This window comes from Sinohyriopsis cumingii, chromosome 3 (genome assembly GCF_028554795.1).
Source record: "Sinohyriopsis cumingii isolate HCF-2022 chromosome 3, ASM2855479v2, whole genome shotgun sequence".
In the NCBI taxonomy this organism is placed as follows: Eukaryota; Metazoa; Mollusca; class Bivalvia; order Unionida; family Unionidae; genus Sinohyriopsis; species Sinohyriopsis cumingii.
Genome location: NC_142963.1, coordinates 109,523,457 through 109,541,479, shown reverse-complemented (window position 1 = coordinate 109,541,479; position 18,023 = coordinate 109,523,457). Strand labels below are relative to the sequence as shown.

Below are 18,023 nucleotides of genomic sequence, written 5' to 3'. Positions count from 1 at the left end.
TCAGCATAAGACTGGTTTTGCAGTTAAATAATATTGTCTTTCCCATTACGGATGTGAAATGGAACTGAAACCGGAAAAAAGCTCTTCAGAAACTAAATTATCACACACACCACGCCATATGTTTGACCAATTATGACTGATTTTAGAAAAACCGCTCCGGTGGCCTAGTGGTTAGAGCCACTGCCTCGGATGCGGGAGGTCGTGGGTTCGATCACAAGGCCGAGTCATACCAAAGATTGACAAAAATGGTACTAACAGCTGTCTCGCTTGGCGCTCAGCGTTGAGAGGTTAGTGTTAGGACTGGTCGGCCTGGTGTCAGGATAATGTTGATTGGGTGGGACATCATGCTACATGTCTGCGGCATGATGTCCCAGTGCTAGACATCATTATAATGTCACACTGCAGACATCGTAGCGGTATGACTGAAAAATTGTTAAAGCTACGTTAAAAATCTAAATCACACACACTGATCAAATAGAGTGATCAAAGCGTGAAATGAATTCTCAGGTGATGATGTTAACATTTGCGACATTAACAAATGGAAGCACACCTGACAATATCACACTAGACAGAATAAAGAAAGAAAATGACTAACAAATTAAAATATAATATCTATTCTTCAAAGCATTGTTGTGTAAATGGGAAGAGATAGTGCCGGTTGATTTTTACACGAGCTGTGATGACAATTTTTTTTATATATAAAAGAAGCTGATTGTCTTTATCACAAGATTTTAAATATGTTCAGTATGAAACGTAAAGGCAGACAAGTAATCAAAGTCACAATCTCCGATAATCAGTTTGGTTTTAAAAAGCAGCATTCAACAGATTTATGCATATATGCCTTTAAGGAAACTGTTAGCTATTATGTGGATCAAGGCAGCCCAGTATTTGCATGCTTTTTATATGCTAGCAAGGCATTTGATAGGGTCAGTCACTGGACACTCTTTAAAAAGTTGATTGATATTAAAATACCTGTCTACATAGTTCATATTTTAGTTAACTGGTATGGCAAACAGTTGTATTGTGTACGATGGGGAAGTGTAATATCCAGCGCTTTCCATGTAACCAATGGGGTGAGGCAGGGGGGTATTCTTTCTCCTTTGTTATTTAATATATATATATATATATATATATATATATATATATATATATATATATATATATATATATATATATATATATATATATATATATATATATATATATATATATATATAGACGAGTTAAATCGTAAGCTTGGTCAGTGTTGCGTGGGGTTACGTCTGCCACCAAATGCGTTGTTTCTTAACAATTTTAGCTTTGCTGATGATATGTCATTGATAAGTCCTTCTATCACAGGTTTAAGGAAATTATTAAAGATATGTGAACAATACGCATTTGAGAATGATATCATCTATAATACAAAAAAAAATCAGTATGCATGGTCTTTCAGCCAACTTCTTTCAAATTACCATCTCCTCTCCCTGTACATCTTGATGGCAATGCTCTTACGTACGTCAACAGTTATACCTATTTGGGTCATATTTTGAAATCCAATCGGTCGGATAATGAAGATATGATGAGACATTACCGATCATTGTGTACTCGAACAAACATACTTCTACGTAAATTTACGAATTGTTCATTGAAAATCAAAATTAGATTATTCAAATCTTATTGCTGCACTATGTATTGTGCTCCTCTGTGGACAAACTTTAGTGAATCTATGAAAAGAAAACTAGTTATTTGTTATAACAATAGTCTTCGTTTTCTAATAGGTCTTCCTAGGTGGAACAGTGCCTCCAGCATGTTTGTAAATCATAATGTGTTCAGTTTTGATGAAGTAATGAGAAAGTATGTTTTCTCAATGATGACAAGAATATCTAATAGTAAGAACTGTATATTGAAATCTCTTTGGAACTATGACATTCATTTAAATTCTCACATTATTAGTAGATGGAACAAATTACTATTTAAATGTACCGTTTAATTTCCATCTTAACACTGCATGGCACAATTATTTGTTTTAAATGTATCTGTATCCTTGTATGTAAGATATATATGTTCTTTTATGTTTACAATGTTTTTACTTTATAATTATATTTTAATTTAGAGGTATGGACTTTGTAGTCTGAAATAAAGAATTCTTATCTTATCTTATCTTACAAACATCAAATTTTATGATATAAACACAGAGTAAACCGATCAAGTCGACAAAGCCTAAATCTTGGCTAGCGGTACTCTAAGAGACACTCCCACTTCTGTTTTTTTAACCGACTCAAAGCGATCTGATTAAAATCAGATCTCCGCTGTCCTGCGTGAAGATCTGACGACGACCGCTTAGGGTTCATGTTCTGGTGACCATTGACTTAGCCAATGGAAATGCAGCTTTAAAAAATCTTAAAGTGAATCGAATCATTATTAAAGTACACATTGAGGCTATTCATCCACATTGCTGTCTCCAAACGCGAAGATATGAATCTGTATCTGATTGGCTGATAAAATTAAAATAAGCTCATTTGGTAATGCTATGGGTTATCAAAAAATGACCCCTAAGCAGTCGCTGTCAGATCTTAATGTATAACAGCGGAGATCTGTATTTTAATCAGATTGGACTCAAAGTAAATTCAGTGACTTATCTTGGTAGCTGGGGAGTACATTCCCATGCTTTGGTGCTGCTTAGAATCATACTATTTGTGACTTGGGTTGGCGGCAAAATTTAAAATATTTGTTTTCATCAGTGTTAAATAAAACTTATGTTCGGTAGTCTGAAAAATTATTTTTCTTTGCAAGCATTCAAAGATTATTATTACTTACTGTCCCTTTTTTCTTCAAACTTTCATATCATAGCATTGTCTGTATTGAGTGAAAGTTGTTCAAAGTTGTTGTGCAGTGAAAGAATTTTGTTTAACAACCCAATATATTTGGCGAAGACGTTGTTATGCCATGGTAGAACCCGTTATCACCTATTTCCTAACAACAAAAAAAATCATACATAAACATCTTATTATATCGGTATAATTATAGCAGGGGCTCTGCATCTGGTATTGTTATTTTGTTTGTACATGCGTTGTATATTAACATTAACGTATTGTAAATAAAAATTCATGTTTAATATAAAAAAATTAAAATATTTTTCAAGTGTTGTTGGGGAGTTGGGGTTCGGGGGATAGGCGAGGTGGGTGGTTTGCGTAATTTGTAGTAATAAAGGGGAAGGAAGTGGTTTCCTCTTATTTTTAGGGTAGAAAACTTCTATCTCTGACGAGCCAAGAAAGCCATCAAGTATAATCATATTATGTTTATGCACATCGAAATTTTATGCTTTTTATATATAAAAAAATGTACCGTTTAATGCGGTTATAAATAAAGGGCGAATTTAAAGCAGTATGGATAAATAACACAAACGGTTTTTAAGAACACCAAATACAACAACAAAATGTTGTATAGACATAATAGCAGAAGCAATCCTAACGATAATAGCAATACATAAAAACAGTTTTTGTGGGTATTTAGTTATAAAGCATAAAATTTTCATTGAATGTATTATTTCGCGAAATTGAAACATTTAGAATGAGTTAGGCAACACAATAGATGAAAATAATCTAAACGCTATTTGAAACCCTCCAATGTCGACCAATTTCTGTTGCAGTACACATCGTGTCTAACATTTTATGTATTAATTGAATAGGTACACAGTCGAGAAATGGATTGATTGACCAATGAGTATCTTTCATTTCAATTATTTTTATCTGTTTTTAGAAACCAGCCTATTTTTGGGCACATGCAAATGTACCTTTTTTAATTAATTTATGTATCTTTAATGATGATTAAAGTTACTTTTATTTATATTTCTTGAAATATAACAAGGAAAAGGATGCTACATAGTAAAATTTTCACTGTCTCGTGAGTTACCAACACGTGAATTCAGCGTGAATTTACGTGACGTCAGATGAAGTCCACATGCTGTCTTGCTGTTAGTGTTGAAATCACATCCAATTTCAGTCGAGTTAACACCAGACATGGCATCTGAAAATGGAAATTCAAATGCGCCAGATTCTTGGGATCAAGATATAAAGGATGAAACATGCAATACAGATGCCAATGACTTGAGCAAGCCACTCTCCGCATTAAACGTAAATGCACCGGCATTTGTCCCAGGAAAAAATGTATTCGCAAGAGAGTTTGTTCCAAAATTGTCGCCATCAGATGCTGATGGTACGTTGGCCAGGAACCTTTAAATTCGTTTGCTCTTCTGTAGTTTATTGTATTGTATTAGGGGGAAAACTTGAATTTTCTGGTAGGGAAACGGGGAATTATATTGTCGCAAAATTCTGGCTCACCAAAGACGTAGAGAAATGTTCAATACGGAGTTGTATTGCATAATGAGCAATGTTAGATCGGAGCAGTTTTACCGACTATAAACAGTAATATAACAGTTAATTCAACAATCGTGCATAAAGTACTTTTCTGTTTTTTTTTTCTTCTTCAGAAATGTTTATATTAAGTCTGTGTTACAAGACATTAATGGGTGTCCAATACATATTTAAGCTTATTCCCCTACCCCAAATGATATTCTTGGATTAAAAAATGCAGAGAAGCCAGTTCCTATAAATATGTTACAGTGTTTAAGAGTGTGGTTAAAGTAATGGCTGGCCAAGAACATCATTAAGATACCATTTACATATTAATGCTGAATTTAAATGTATAAGGACAAAGGCAGACAATGTAAAACATACTGTGCACACATATATCATGTTTAATCCATCACCGTGAGTAACATGGCAAGTTGGGTGACCACCCCAGGCCCCGCTCTTGAGGGGGCCCAGCGCTTTAGGCCTAAGGTCGTCCTTATGAGTTTGTCAAGCTATATTCTCAGGTAAATTGGAAACGCTGATACAGGCGGCATGTAATGCATGCAAAGTTGCACAGTCAACTTCGTAACACAATTAACAGGTGGCAGCACAGATGCAGCCATTTTCTCAATGTCACTAGCGGGCAATGGCTGTCCGATAACTTGGATCTCAGTTTTTCAAATTTTTACATGGTTGCGCGGGAGCTGTTGGGCTAGGCAGGCAATGTCCCGTCTATCTCTAGTCTATGGTCATTCCTGTCCAGCTACCCGGATAGTCTATAGGTATCACAACAACTTAGTTCAGTCTGCTTATTAGGCCAAAGGCATTGTTGTCATGTTATTATTTTGATTTAAAAACCCGTTTTCTGTAGTGAAAAAACTAAATTCGTGTGCCAAATCGCGTAAGTTGATATAGTTTAGACATAATCACTGTTTGCAATAGCACACCAATTGAGATACCGATACTCTGGCCTCGCACGTTCATGGTAGGCCCAATAGGCCCAGCATACTCCAAATGCCGCCTATGGTGAGTAATCACCACAAGCCAACATTTAGGCAGTAGCTACTTTAAAATATGCAACATTTAGGGCAATCCAATAGCTACAAGCATTATGAAGCCAAGTATCCAGCTGCATACTGGTCAACTACTGCTCTTGTGGCCTAGTGGTTAGAGCATCTGCCTCAGATGTGGGAGGTCATGGGTTTGATCCCTGACTGAGTCATACCAGAGACTTACAAAAATGGTACTTGCAGCTGCCCCGCTTGGCATTCAGCATTAAGAGGTTAGTGCTAGGACTGGTTGGCCTGGTGTCAGGATAATGTGAGTGGGTGGGTCATCATGCCACATGTCTGCGGCATGATGTCCCAGTGCTAGACATCACTATAAACTGCCACATTGCAGACATCATAGCGATATGGCCGAAAAAAATGTTAAAGCTATGTTAAAATCAAAATCACAAATCACTGGTCAACTCTCGTGACGGGAGGAAAAAACCTCCAGATTTTTGGGGTTCCATGCTTATCTCCTAATTTTTGGAGAGAACTCCCGATTTGTCCATTATGTCTGTAGATTTTCATTTCAACTAAAAATAAATATATATATCTTGTGCAATTCACAGAAGCCATGTTGTATTTTATTACCTTTGAATATTGTTGTGATCAAATATACTATAAAGAATTTATTTCTTGAGTCAGTTTTTAAATTTTATAATCCTACGATACAAAAGTCAGAAAATAACCACAACAAACAACAACAAAAAAAGCCACAATAATAAATTTGTTAGCAATTAGTTTAAATCCAAAAAGTATTGATGTCTTTGCTGATGCATCTCTATTTCCACCAAAGAAACTTCAATGAGTGAGATTACTGTACCATATATACAAATGTTAATTACCATCATTAAAGTAAAAGGAGCAAAGAAACATACCACGCAGACTAAGTGCCTTCAAAATCCTAATTCAGAATAAATGTTATTTAGTCAACAATGTTAAATGCCTGTCAAGTTGACAATTAAGGAAATAAGGTGGGATATAAAAGATGGGAAATATCGTTACCACATGTCCGTTAGCTTCAGACTGCATATTTAGGCACTGCTAGTTACAACGGAATAGAGCATGGTTTATTTGCCAATAAGTTGCTGGTGCTTACATAACAGAGTAGAATATGGCTTCTTTGAATTGTGTCCAGTGCCAATCCTTTTTACAAGATAATTGCAAGTATAAGGATTAACTGTTAATTAGTCTCTGGCTTTCTTGCTTGTTTACTTGAGACTAACCTGTAGCTATCGTGTCGTTTGACTTAAGCTGATGAGACTATGAAAAGAGGGTATAACCTGTGGGAGAAAAAAATGCATGTCACGGAGAAATTGCACATACTTTAAGAATTTCACGTATATTCAACCCAGAAGATCAGACAATATTTAGTGAAAACTAGACTTTGAAAAATATAGTGAAAAACCTCCTGATTTTATTTAGAAGACAATTATGATGCTGCATACCTGAAAGATGGTAGCCCATACCTTGATGTTCTTACATTTGTGATGTCCATTGTTCATAGACCTCAGAATAAGAGTTAATTTCTTTTTTAAAAAATCTGCCAGATCATTTAAATTAACTGGACATTTCTTTTAAATTTTGAAAATGTCAGATGCCAGTATCTTCATCCTTCAGATATTGAGAGTTGATACATTTGCATAATCCATGGGAAATGAGGAAGGTTTCATGAAATCATTGAAGACAAATCTGATCACTCTTTCATTATGGTTTTCAAGCTTGTTCATATTAGTGAGACTCTTGAAGTGCCAGGTTAGTGGACAAGTTGAAGTTTGCCTTGATGAAAGAGTGGTACACAGCTAGTCTTCCTTTGGTTTTAAGGTATTTTCCAATTGATTGGAGCACATTTAATTGTTTAGATACTTTCTGACAAATTTTAGTGACATGCTGATTATAATTAAGCGTAGAGTCCAAAGTGACTTGGGAAGTTTTACTAGAAAGACTGAACAAATATATTTTTGCCCAGATTTGCAGAAAAGATGCAGTTTGCTCACAACATTGCAAATGATATCTGCTGCTATAGCACAGAAAATTTTAACATCAGTGTCCCATAATGTGAATGAAATGACCAAACAAATTTATTTTTGCTCAGATGTGCAGAAAGATGCAGTTTGCTCAGAACAACATTGCGAATGATATCTGCTTCTGTAGCTCAGAGAAAATTTAACATCAGTGTCCCATAATGTGGATGAAATGACCGAATTCATTTTGTGCACAAATGATTAAAACTCATTTGTATTGAAATAGTGGAGCATGTCTAGTTTGGTACATGCTGATAAATTGTGGTCTGTATAAAAGTAATTTGTAATGTTGGAAGAGTCCATTTTTAAAATGAAAATTTAACATTTGTAGGAATGTTATTTGTGAAAGCCATTAGTTTCATGTGAATCATTGGTTTTTCCTGCATTCTTTCATTACTAAATATACTGGCAGCCATGGATAGCCCACTATGTGCGGAAGAAAGGGCCTTAAAATCCACAAAACCGAACTAACCACACAATCAAAATGACACAGATGACTCTTTGAATTGGGTGATAGGTGCTGCTCTTTATGTTGATATAAATGGTATTTAAGTCATTTGTATGTAATATATGGTAATTTTATATACATATCTACATTCTAATAAGAAAATCCATTCAGTTACAGATGCAGTTATTATTCCTGATGTAGAGCTGAAAGATCTATAATTATATATATCATGTTACTTGAAAAAGATAATACCAGGCCCCTCTTTCTAAGATAAAAAAAAAAAAATTGTCATCTCTAAGTATCCATGAAATTTGCTAACAACCCTGTAAATTCATCATCAAAATTACGCATGTTGCATTACAAATGAAATACTGTGAATCCCGGCTTGTTCCTCTGATATTACATGTCATCTTTTACAAAATAATATAAAGGATTACTATGTAGTTCTAGATCGATAAATCAGACCCCCAAATCTTTGTCAATACTGTTGGATTACTTTTGGGTCTGGGAGCACCTGTTCATAAAATAGAAAAATTGTTTGCAGACAACTCTAACCAGAACATTAAGGTATACATTTTAGGTACTGGTGTTTCTTGCATCTCTGGAGTTGCGGTCAGTTGAAGGGTCATTTTGGCAATATGTACAGAATCTGAAGGGTTGTGAATCTGGACAAATATCCAATAGTCCGCAATCAAGTTAAAATCTTGAGACCTGTTGATCCTGAGAATAGCATGGACAAAGATAAAACACTTTATATTTGTTTACATTTCTTGTCAGACACAGCATTAAAAGCTTTGTTTAGTGCATAGTACACAGACAACACGGTTATAACAGAAAATATCTGGAGGAAATTTGGACATCACATATTGTGTTGCACCTTTTTATACATTAGTGTTCCTCCATGTGACAAATGGATTTTTCATTTGTACATCTTTGCACCATATGCATAACAGTTGCCTGTCATTATTCACAGATGTTTCAGTCATGGTGGCTCTCTTTCACATGTCCCTGAATTCATTCTTTCATGCATCCCTTTTCCACCAGTAGAAATGAATGCCTGTGACTGCAGCTATTGTCTTGCATATGCAGTAAGTGTTTGATTTGGTTGTTAGTCCCCTTCACTTTTCCACACTAAGGCTTGTTCTAGATAAGATTTTCCTCTTTTATGTTTAGGGGGCCCCGAGTGGCCGAGTGGTCTAAAGCGCTCTTCGTTACGGATCACTGCCATCTCACCCCTGTCTGCGGCGGTTCAAGTCTAAGATTCAGCCAGTGTGGGCATGTGAGAAAGCTTGCCAGTAGCTTCTCGTGTGTCGGTGGTTCTTTCCGGGGTTTTCCGGGTTCTTCCTCCACCATTAATACTGGCTGCCATGTATAGCCTATTGTGCTGAAAAATGGCGTTAAACCCCACCACAACAACAACAACATCTTTTCTGTTTAGAAATATGACAGTAATGCCTTCACGGTTTAAGCGATGGGCAAGCTGCTTATAAACCGTTGATGAAGTACAAAACAAGGGTATGGTGACCAGAAGGAGTCTTACACCTGATCAAATGTAGCAGCCTGAAATTGCTGAAAAGGTTGAATTCAGATACTGACAAATAACAAGTAGTATGCTTGGAATTTTTTCTTTCTTGTCAAGGATGAGAATGGCATATAAACAGAAGTGTCTCTATAATCAGTATCTCTGCTCCAGTGGCCCAAGTGGTTAGAGCATCCACCTCTGGTACGGGAGTTCACAGGCTAACTCTGTCTGAATCATACCAGACTTGTCAAGATGGTACTAGCCACTGACGCCCCAATGCTAGACATCATATAAGCTGCCACACTGTGGACCGTAGCAGTATTCTGCATTCTGGAAGTACAACTAAGATATCAACACAAAAAAATTGAACCACCCTACCACTGCCAGAACTTTGAAAAAGAAAAGACCATCAATCAAGTTGATGTGTATCGATGATGTATTGTAGCATAGGCTGTGTGTTGTGAATTGTATCAACAGGTGTATCATTTCACCCCTACTTCTTTTGATGTGTTGGTTCTAAATGTTTTGTTGGTTTTATATGAAAATTTGTGCCAAACTGAGTCATTGTGTCTACCACAGTATTTTATTTGAAACTTTTGTTATTGCTGAAGAATATCATTGTATGAGATGGTTCCAACACAGCAGTTACAATGAACTAACAGGGTTTTAATAGTCTTTACCCTCAAGTTTCAACGGGTCAAATTACATATGACCTTTTTGTATTTCAGCTTGTGCAGATTTGGGCTGGAGCATCAATCTTAATTACCCTTGATTGGCCTCCAGCTTTGTTTCTTACTAAGGGTACACTGTCCGTACAAATTTACTGTAGGAGGCACTGATTGACATCTGCTCAACAAGTCTACACTTTGATGGCCAATAATATTGCACCAATGGAAGATACATATGAACTGGGTAGAGCTAACAGTTCACTGAAATCAGGCTAATTGCATCTGAATTAGTTTGGAGTGTTTTGAGATTACGTTTTGAAGTTTATGATGGAGGAAGACGAAACAATTACGATATGAATGGACTGCTTTTTGATCAAATATCAGCATTGGTATGAACATCAAATTATAATCGACTGATCAGACCTGGAGCATTTGGTGGGTCATGAAGCTGGTTATCAAAGTTAGTTGACCAACTGAAATTGTTTTATTGGCAATTTGCTTCATTTGGCAGAATGTTTAAAAATTTGGGATCATTGATGACTTCAGTGGATCCATTTCTGATACAATATCAGTATATATTTGGTTGTGGTTTAAATTGTAACCAGTTAGACAAAATGGGAATATATTGGCTTTTTGCAAAGCCGGTTTTCAACATGGGATGGTTTTATTAGCAATTAATTTGCTTCATTTGGCAAACATTTAAAACCTCGAGTATTTTAATTATTGGATCGTTCAGAAAAAAAATTGAATGGACATAACATTCAGTGCATATATCAGAACTTTAAAATCACAGTGGCTCGAGAGAAGTATATTTTCTTTTCTCAGTCTCAAAAACGACCTGCCAGTGATGAATTTCTGACCTGCAGACAACAAATAAATAGATAAGTGTCTGTTCTGAGGAGGAGAAGCAGAGTTAAGAAAATTTAAGGATGAATGGAAAAAGTGAACTGACAATTCTTTGATGTACATCCTTGATTTCTGAATAATATTCAGCCTTCATAAATGTACTGTATATTTTTGCATATAAAATAATTTGTGCAGTTGATAATAGAATGTGCGAGATGTTGAAAATATAATAAAGTATAAAATAATCCTCTATTGCATATACAAAATATACACACAGTAACACATACTGTATGTACTTGCATATAAGCCAAATAATTTAGGGAAAATTTAAAGGCCTGGAAGAAAGGGGTGGGTGGCTTAACCGAGGGCCATGGTCTAAACATGAAGGGCTTTAAGATGTTTTTGTTGACTACCATAATGGCTGTAACTCTTGGAACATGAAAACATGTGATTATTGACATAAATGCACAAAAATATGTTCCACTGCCAAAGTATGTAAACTTTCGGACTAAAATTGGCACACCATATTACAATTTCATAATTTTTCAGTGACCATGTATTTAATTTTAATAGGTCTGATCACTAGCTTTAAGGAGTACAGACTTCTGGACTACACCTTTGGCGATCAGTAGCATCACTTGTAGATGTATAAACACGAACTAATCTTTTCATTTTCTTGAAGTGATGTTAAGTATGTTCTTCAATTTTGAATTATTACTAAGTATTCATGTACAAGAGTGTGCAATTGAAACAACAGTAACACACATTACAATCTCTGACTTGCCTGGATTATTTTAATTTTGGAGTAAATCAGGGCAAGGTAATTCAGATTTATAATAGGGTATGATTTAGCCTCAAATTGCCCTTGACAGGAAAAAACATGGGAGATACATATTGATGTTATCATTTTAATTAACTTGAAGAAATATGGAATAGCACAACATTTATTTAGTTCAAGGTACTATTAAAGATATTTTATATTTTTTGATTATATGCTATTTTTAAATGTCAACTATTGATACCTCTTGGCATAATTTGGTAGGGTTTATGGGGGGAAAAAACAAAAATATGTAATAATGAGACCTCTGGTAGATCTAAACAGATGTCATATTACTTCTTAAAAGGGGCCCCGAGTGGCCAAGTGGTCTAAAGCGCTCTTCGTTACTGATCACTGCCATCTCACCTCTGTCTGCGGCGGTTCGAGTCTAAGATTCAGCCAATGTGGGCATGTGAGAAAGCTTGCCAGTAGCTTCTCGTGGGTCGGTGGTTCTTTCCGGGGTTTTCCCGGTTCTTCCTCCACCATTAATACTGGCCGCCATGTATAGCCTATCATGCTGAAAAATGGCGTTAAACCCCACAACAACAACAACAACAACAACTTCTTAAAAAGACATAATTCAAAATACTTTGAGCATAGCTGGTAGTAACAGTAAAACTTGTTTCCAGCTTAGTTGGCTCAGAAAACTGTAGTATGCATGATGGTTGTAAAGGACAGTGTCCTTTTTTTATGTGCAATTCAAATAGAAAGTATGCAAGGGAAAAATTAGAGAAAAACAAGGCTCTTGAAAAGCAGTTGGATGAGATACTTCAAGAGCGTACAAATATAAAGAAAATGTATAGGTCTTTCTCCCGTTTGGAAAGCGTAAACAACACTGATTTTTTCAGACATACAATGACTGGCAGTAACTACAGTCTCTCACTGTGGCCAGGGAGTTTGACTGTTTTCTTGTAGCCAAATGCGAAATGTATTTATGCATTCTTGATACCAATTGCTGACAAACAAACTTGAACATGCACGGGTGTGTTTTAATAGCTGACAATTAACCTTATCCGGAGTAAAATAACATTGCTTGATTTCCTGAAGCTAGTGTGGGTGTGTGATTTGGATTTTTAACGTAGCTTTAACAATTTTGCAGTCATATTGCTACATGTCTGCAGTGTGACAGTTTATAGTGATGTTTAGCACTGGGGCATCATGCCGCAGACATGTAGCATGTCCCACCCAGTCACATTATCCTGACACCAGGCCGACTCCTGAAATTAGGCCTACTACACTAGGTTAATTGATGATGAAATTTACCTACTTCGCATATTGAAACATCACTATGTAAATAGTAATTTGTTTTGTTTTTTAAGTTTAATTGGTGAAGAGCACTCTCTAAAAAAAAATTTAATGGAGTTTTTAACTGCAATGTTTATGAACCAGTAATGGCAGACATTGCTGCATCTGTGAAAACACTTCATTTGATTGTCTGTATTTGTGAATAATTTGGCAAATAGATTCAGGAAAATATATAATTCAATGAAAACAAAGTTTATGTGATGGATTATTTTAATCATGTAAGTCAGAAACATATGGGACAAGACTGTGTTGTGGAATTTGAAAAAAATATCTGGTCATACATTACAGTAAATATGGGAAATTTTGCATCCAGTAAACCTTTGACACTTTAGGTTACGTAAACATTTTTTATCTACTGCAATCTAATGGGTGCTACATCAAACAATGCCACCTCATGAGCATTGGACAATCTCTGTTGAAAAATGATTTTGTCTGTAAAATGTTCTGTTTTCTCGGAAGGATGCTTGTTCTTTGACTTTCAGTTTGTAAGAAAATTATAATTTACTTTAAAACTTTAATACTAGTTTAACATTGTTTGGGACTAGGAAAGGTGTAGCATCTGTCATAATGAAAAAATTGTCACAGAAATAAAAACATTATGATAAAAGACTCTCAAATGGGTAATGATTTAATATTAAATTTATGAAATTCATTGAATAGCGTCTGGCCAAGGCTCACAAAAGCTGGACATTATTCAGCTTGTTTCATAAATTCGGTAATAAATCATTGCCCATTTGAATCATCTATATATGACTATAAGTATTATTACAAATGTGTATGGATATAGTAATTTTTATATACGTTCAAAATATATTGATAATAAACGTAACAGTTTTTCAACTTGAAAATAAAGTATTGCTTAAAAATAATGTTAAATGCATACTGAAAAATTTAGGTCATAATTAAAATTAAAATAAGAAACATTGTATTTCTTGTTTTCGCTCCTACTTCGCCTTGCTTAGGTACCACTTTCCCTGTTCTGTCCTTGAGGAGAAGCTACTACTATCTAAATTTCAAGTCTAGCTTGATCCCTGAGGATATTATATATAGTGTACAGTGTATTGCATACTGACTGTATAATAGACATTTTAGTGGAATTTATTAGCACTTAGTTATTTGTTTTTTTAATTTAGTACTTTTCACTATATTTTCATTTTATTTAGAAACCAACTCAAAAGTATACTTTATCAAATTTTTAATAAATGTTATGCTAACCATTGAGACATTTGTAACTGCTTTGTGTCTTGACTCTCAGAAAATTTAAATCTTTGATAAAGACCTAAAATAAATCTGAAATTTTAAAATTTTATTTCCTTTTAACCCTGTACATTTTATTGGGGGATACACACATCAGATCTGTGAATGCTTTGTTTTATAATCAACTTCTTTGTTTTTGATTCCTGCAAATTTTCATTTAGCTTCATGTCCTCACAGGTACAAGGAACAAAGCTGTCATGGTAAATAATTCAGTTTGTTTGTTGGCTGATAAGCTGACATGACACTTCTTAACTCATTTAGTATATTATATTGACTACATCTTCACTGGCCAAGGTTCTGATATGTTAACCCTATCTACTCCATGGCAGGTTGAGGAGATATTTCTGTGCTTTGGGTCTGTAAATTTCATTGGATGTGGCGGCAAGCCAACGCAACACTGTTCCTACATGTTCGAGACAAGGGGAGCACACAGCATGAATGGATTCTATATAAATAACCAAAGGTCCATATTTGTACAAACACCTTCCACTCTAGTACACTTTTAATGGCTTTTTTCTTGTACATAGACATACTTACAATGTTAAACTTACAAAGTATCATTTTGAAGTTGATTGCCTCCACCATTTTCAGCAGATGTATAATGCACCACTTTTACACTCTGTTGGTTAGTTGTCATTAAATACTAAGGGATGCAACTCATGAAATCCAATAGATGTCACTAGGACAAAGCACTGAAATATCTGCTTGATCTGCCAAGGTGTAGATAGAGTTAACATAAAGAACCTTGGCTAGCAAAGATGTATTAACATCTTTATCGTGTTAAGTATTGTATCACAACACCTTAAGCAATGCACACTCCTGATAATGATGTGACGGGTTGCTTTTAATTTTCTAATAATGATGGCAGCGGTATATAAGCAAACATCTTTAAAATTGTACAATGTAGATGTCATGAAAATTATGTCAACATGTTTACCTGCTTTTGAAATAAACAAGTTTTCTTTGAACGAGCTTGGGTAACATTTATGTTGAAATGATAATCAGAATGAAAATAATTAACATTAAGCAAAATCCAAGTCACTGACATAGTTTTGCTTGCCTTTTTGTTGTGTTCAGTCTTGTTGGGCTAGGGTTTGCAAATAAATCCATTTCTTACACAGTATTACTCATTCATGTATCTTATGTAGCAGTAGACCTTTCTGTTTAGAGTTACTATGACCTATATTTCACAGCCCAGTAATTTTGTTAGTCTTTGCATTAGTCCATTTTCTTTGGCAATATTGCCTTTGGAGTAATATAACTTGGTATGTAATTATGTCAATCATCCATAAAAACTAGATAACTGACCTATATTTCATATTTTAGTAACTTGTAGTGTGTGATGGACCCATGTAAATTGGAGAGAAAAAACTGCATCATGTGGGTTCTAGACCCTTTAGTCTAAACTTGGTAACTGTAAACTGCATGACATCATGATAACCCATGTTGACCTTTGGATTTAGCTTGGAATATAACCTTTCATGTCTGCAGGGTAATGTAACTTGGTATATATGCCATAAAGTTGGATTGACAAATACCTTTTTCCAGCTAGCCTGTGTACAAAAATCACTGCTGGGCTAGTACAATTTCATGTAAAGACCTAATAATGTTTCCTACCTTAAATATTCTCAGCATGTTTTTTAATGTTTTCTAATTTCATGGTGTTTGTTTTTGTAATCATATCATTATATTTTTTTTCTTATAGGTGTTGTCTAATGTTGTAAAGCACTTAGAGCTTCTAAAGATTAGGCACTATACAAAGTCCTCATTATTATTATTATTAAAGTAGCCAAATGCTTATATAGACAAATAAAAAATTGGAATTTTGCTACTGTCTGCTAATATTTGAGTACTGGCTGTAAAAGGGCAAGAAGATTATCTGATTAGACATGTGGATATAAGCAGATTCAGTATTATATACAGTTTAGGATGAGTAAAATTGATGCAAGATAAGTAAAAATTTAAATAAACAATGGTTTGTGCTGCTTTAACTCGTTGTGCAGGATACATGCATAGACTAATACTTCCACTCAAAAACAACACTCAGGAGATGAGAGAGGTAAAGTACAGTGTGTTATTGTGGAGGCAGGGGTTAATGAGTTAAATATGTCAACAAAAAGAGACATACCAGTTTTGCTGACCTTGTACAAATTAAGTACTTTTCAGATTATTTAATAACCAATTTTGCACTAAGTTTCTTTGTTGCTTCGCCAGTATTTCCTGTGTCATGCAGGAAATAAGCTACATTAAGTTCTCAGTTTTTGGTTATTGCTTGCCCAAGGCAGGAACAAACAGTAACCACCAATCAGAATTAATTATATTTCACTGCATGACATACAGGAAATGTAACCATAAAATTAGACCTTAGTTGACAGCATACAGTCACCAGAGTAACTTGTGTAAAAGTGTTTATTAAATGAGGAGATATTTACTTGTATAAATTATACATGAGGAACACATTTGGAATGTCTCATTGATGCTGAAAATGTAGTTGGGATAAGATGATTAGTATGTTATCAGCGAGGTGTTTGGGGGTAAATTACAAACCATGTCACTTTGTGTTAATTTGTAGAAGGCGAGCAAGCATTGTCAATAGGTCTTTCTTTACTAACAAAAATGAGTGCCTGTGCCTGCAACATCTGCCTTAGATGAATTCTCAGTTTAAAGAATGAAAAGGTAAAAGATGAATAATTCTAAATTACTGCTGAATATTAAAGTAACTTGTATAGGGTAAATATTGTTCTGTTTCAGTTCTCCACCACTTGTATCGATATGAGTATCGCTTTGACAAAAGCGTTGATGCATTGATATATAAAAAAAGTTACACTGACCATGATATTGATTTATAAATAGAATCCCCAAGAATTTAAAAGAGCAATGGCACATTAATTTTCTCTTTTGCTATTTGTGAATGGTATCGATAGGTGGAAATTGGCTAATGTTATTGTATATGCAAAAATAATACACCATGCATAGCGTTTCCTCACCAGAATAGTCATTTGCTTGGCATTTGTCCAACATGAGAGGAAGATCTCGAATGTTACTCCCTAGTTGGTCATTGCAGACAGAAACGTGTTTGGAAATGGCTTTTTTCCTAGCACCTTGTACAATAGGATTTAATTAAGAAAAATAACTTTTGAATCCCCTCCCCCTCAGCTGTACTGGGTGGTCAGAGATCACGTGTACACTTCGATGGCAAGTTTACAAGTACAATTTGGACATTGAGGGTACCACTGGTGACTTAAATGTGGCAGTCGGATGATCTTTTAGTACTTTTTGCCAGAGACCAACTGCTCACTTTCAAGAGATGTACATGTTTCAAGTGGTTAGTCGTTGCTGGTGTTACTCCCATTGTAGGTAATCTCTTTAAGTCATCAGTTAAATTTTTTTTCTATTGGCCTCAGCATCAACAGTTGTGCAATACTTCCAAATTGGAGATTGTTTGCCACGCTTCCTTTCAGCCATTTAAAATAAGACTGGTATACAAAGTTACATAATTTTATTTTTTGCACTTTATTGTTTAAATAGCAGGTTTTGTAAACTTTTACAGGATTAAAACAGGATAATCTCATTCACACTTTAAAATGAGGATTAAAACAGGATAATCTCATTCACACTTTAAAACGAGATGGCTTTAGTGCATACATGTTATTGGAAGGATTGCCATGAAACTTTGTATGCATTCATCTAGTTGGTTCTAATTGAAAATGGCACCCCTTAGACATCCAGTATTGATGACATGGTTGCCATATTGAC

At 35.0% G+C, this 18,023-nt stretch overlaps 1 protein-coding gene across 1 annotated transcript in view; it reads left to right on the top strand.

Annotated features, from left to right (window-relative positions):
* The first annotated feature begins 3,913 nt into the window (after positions 1-3,913).
* Positions 3,914-18,023, top strand: part of LOC149803557 (eukaryotic peptide chain release factor GTP-binding subunit ERF3A-like) — a 67,806-nt gene continuing 53,696 nt past the window's right edge. The window contains exon 1 of the mRNA XM_089953289.1: positions 3,914-4,194. Within this exon, the coding sequence (XP_089809415.1) occupies positions 3,999-4,194 (196 nt within the window). The 5' untranslated portion in view covers positions 3,914-3,998. The remainder of the gene's footprint in view (positions 4,195-18,023) is intronic.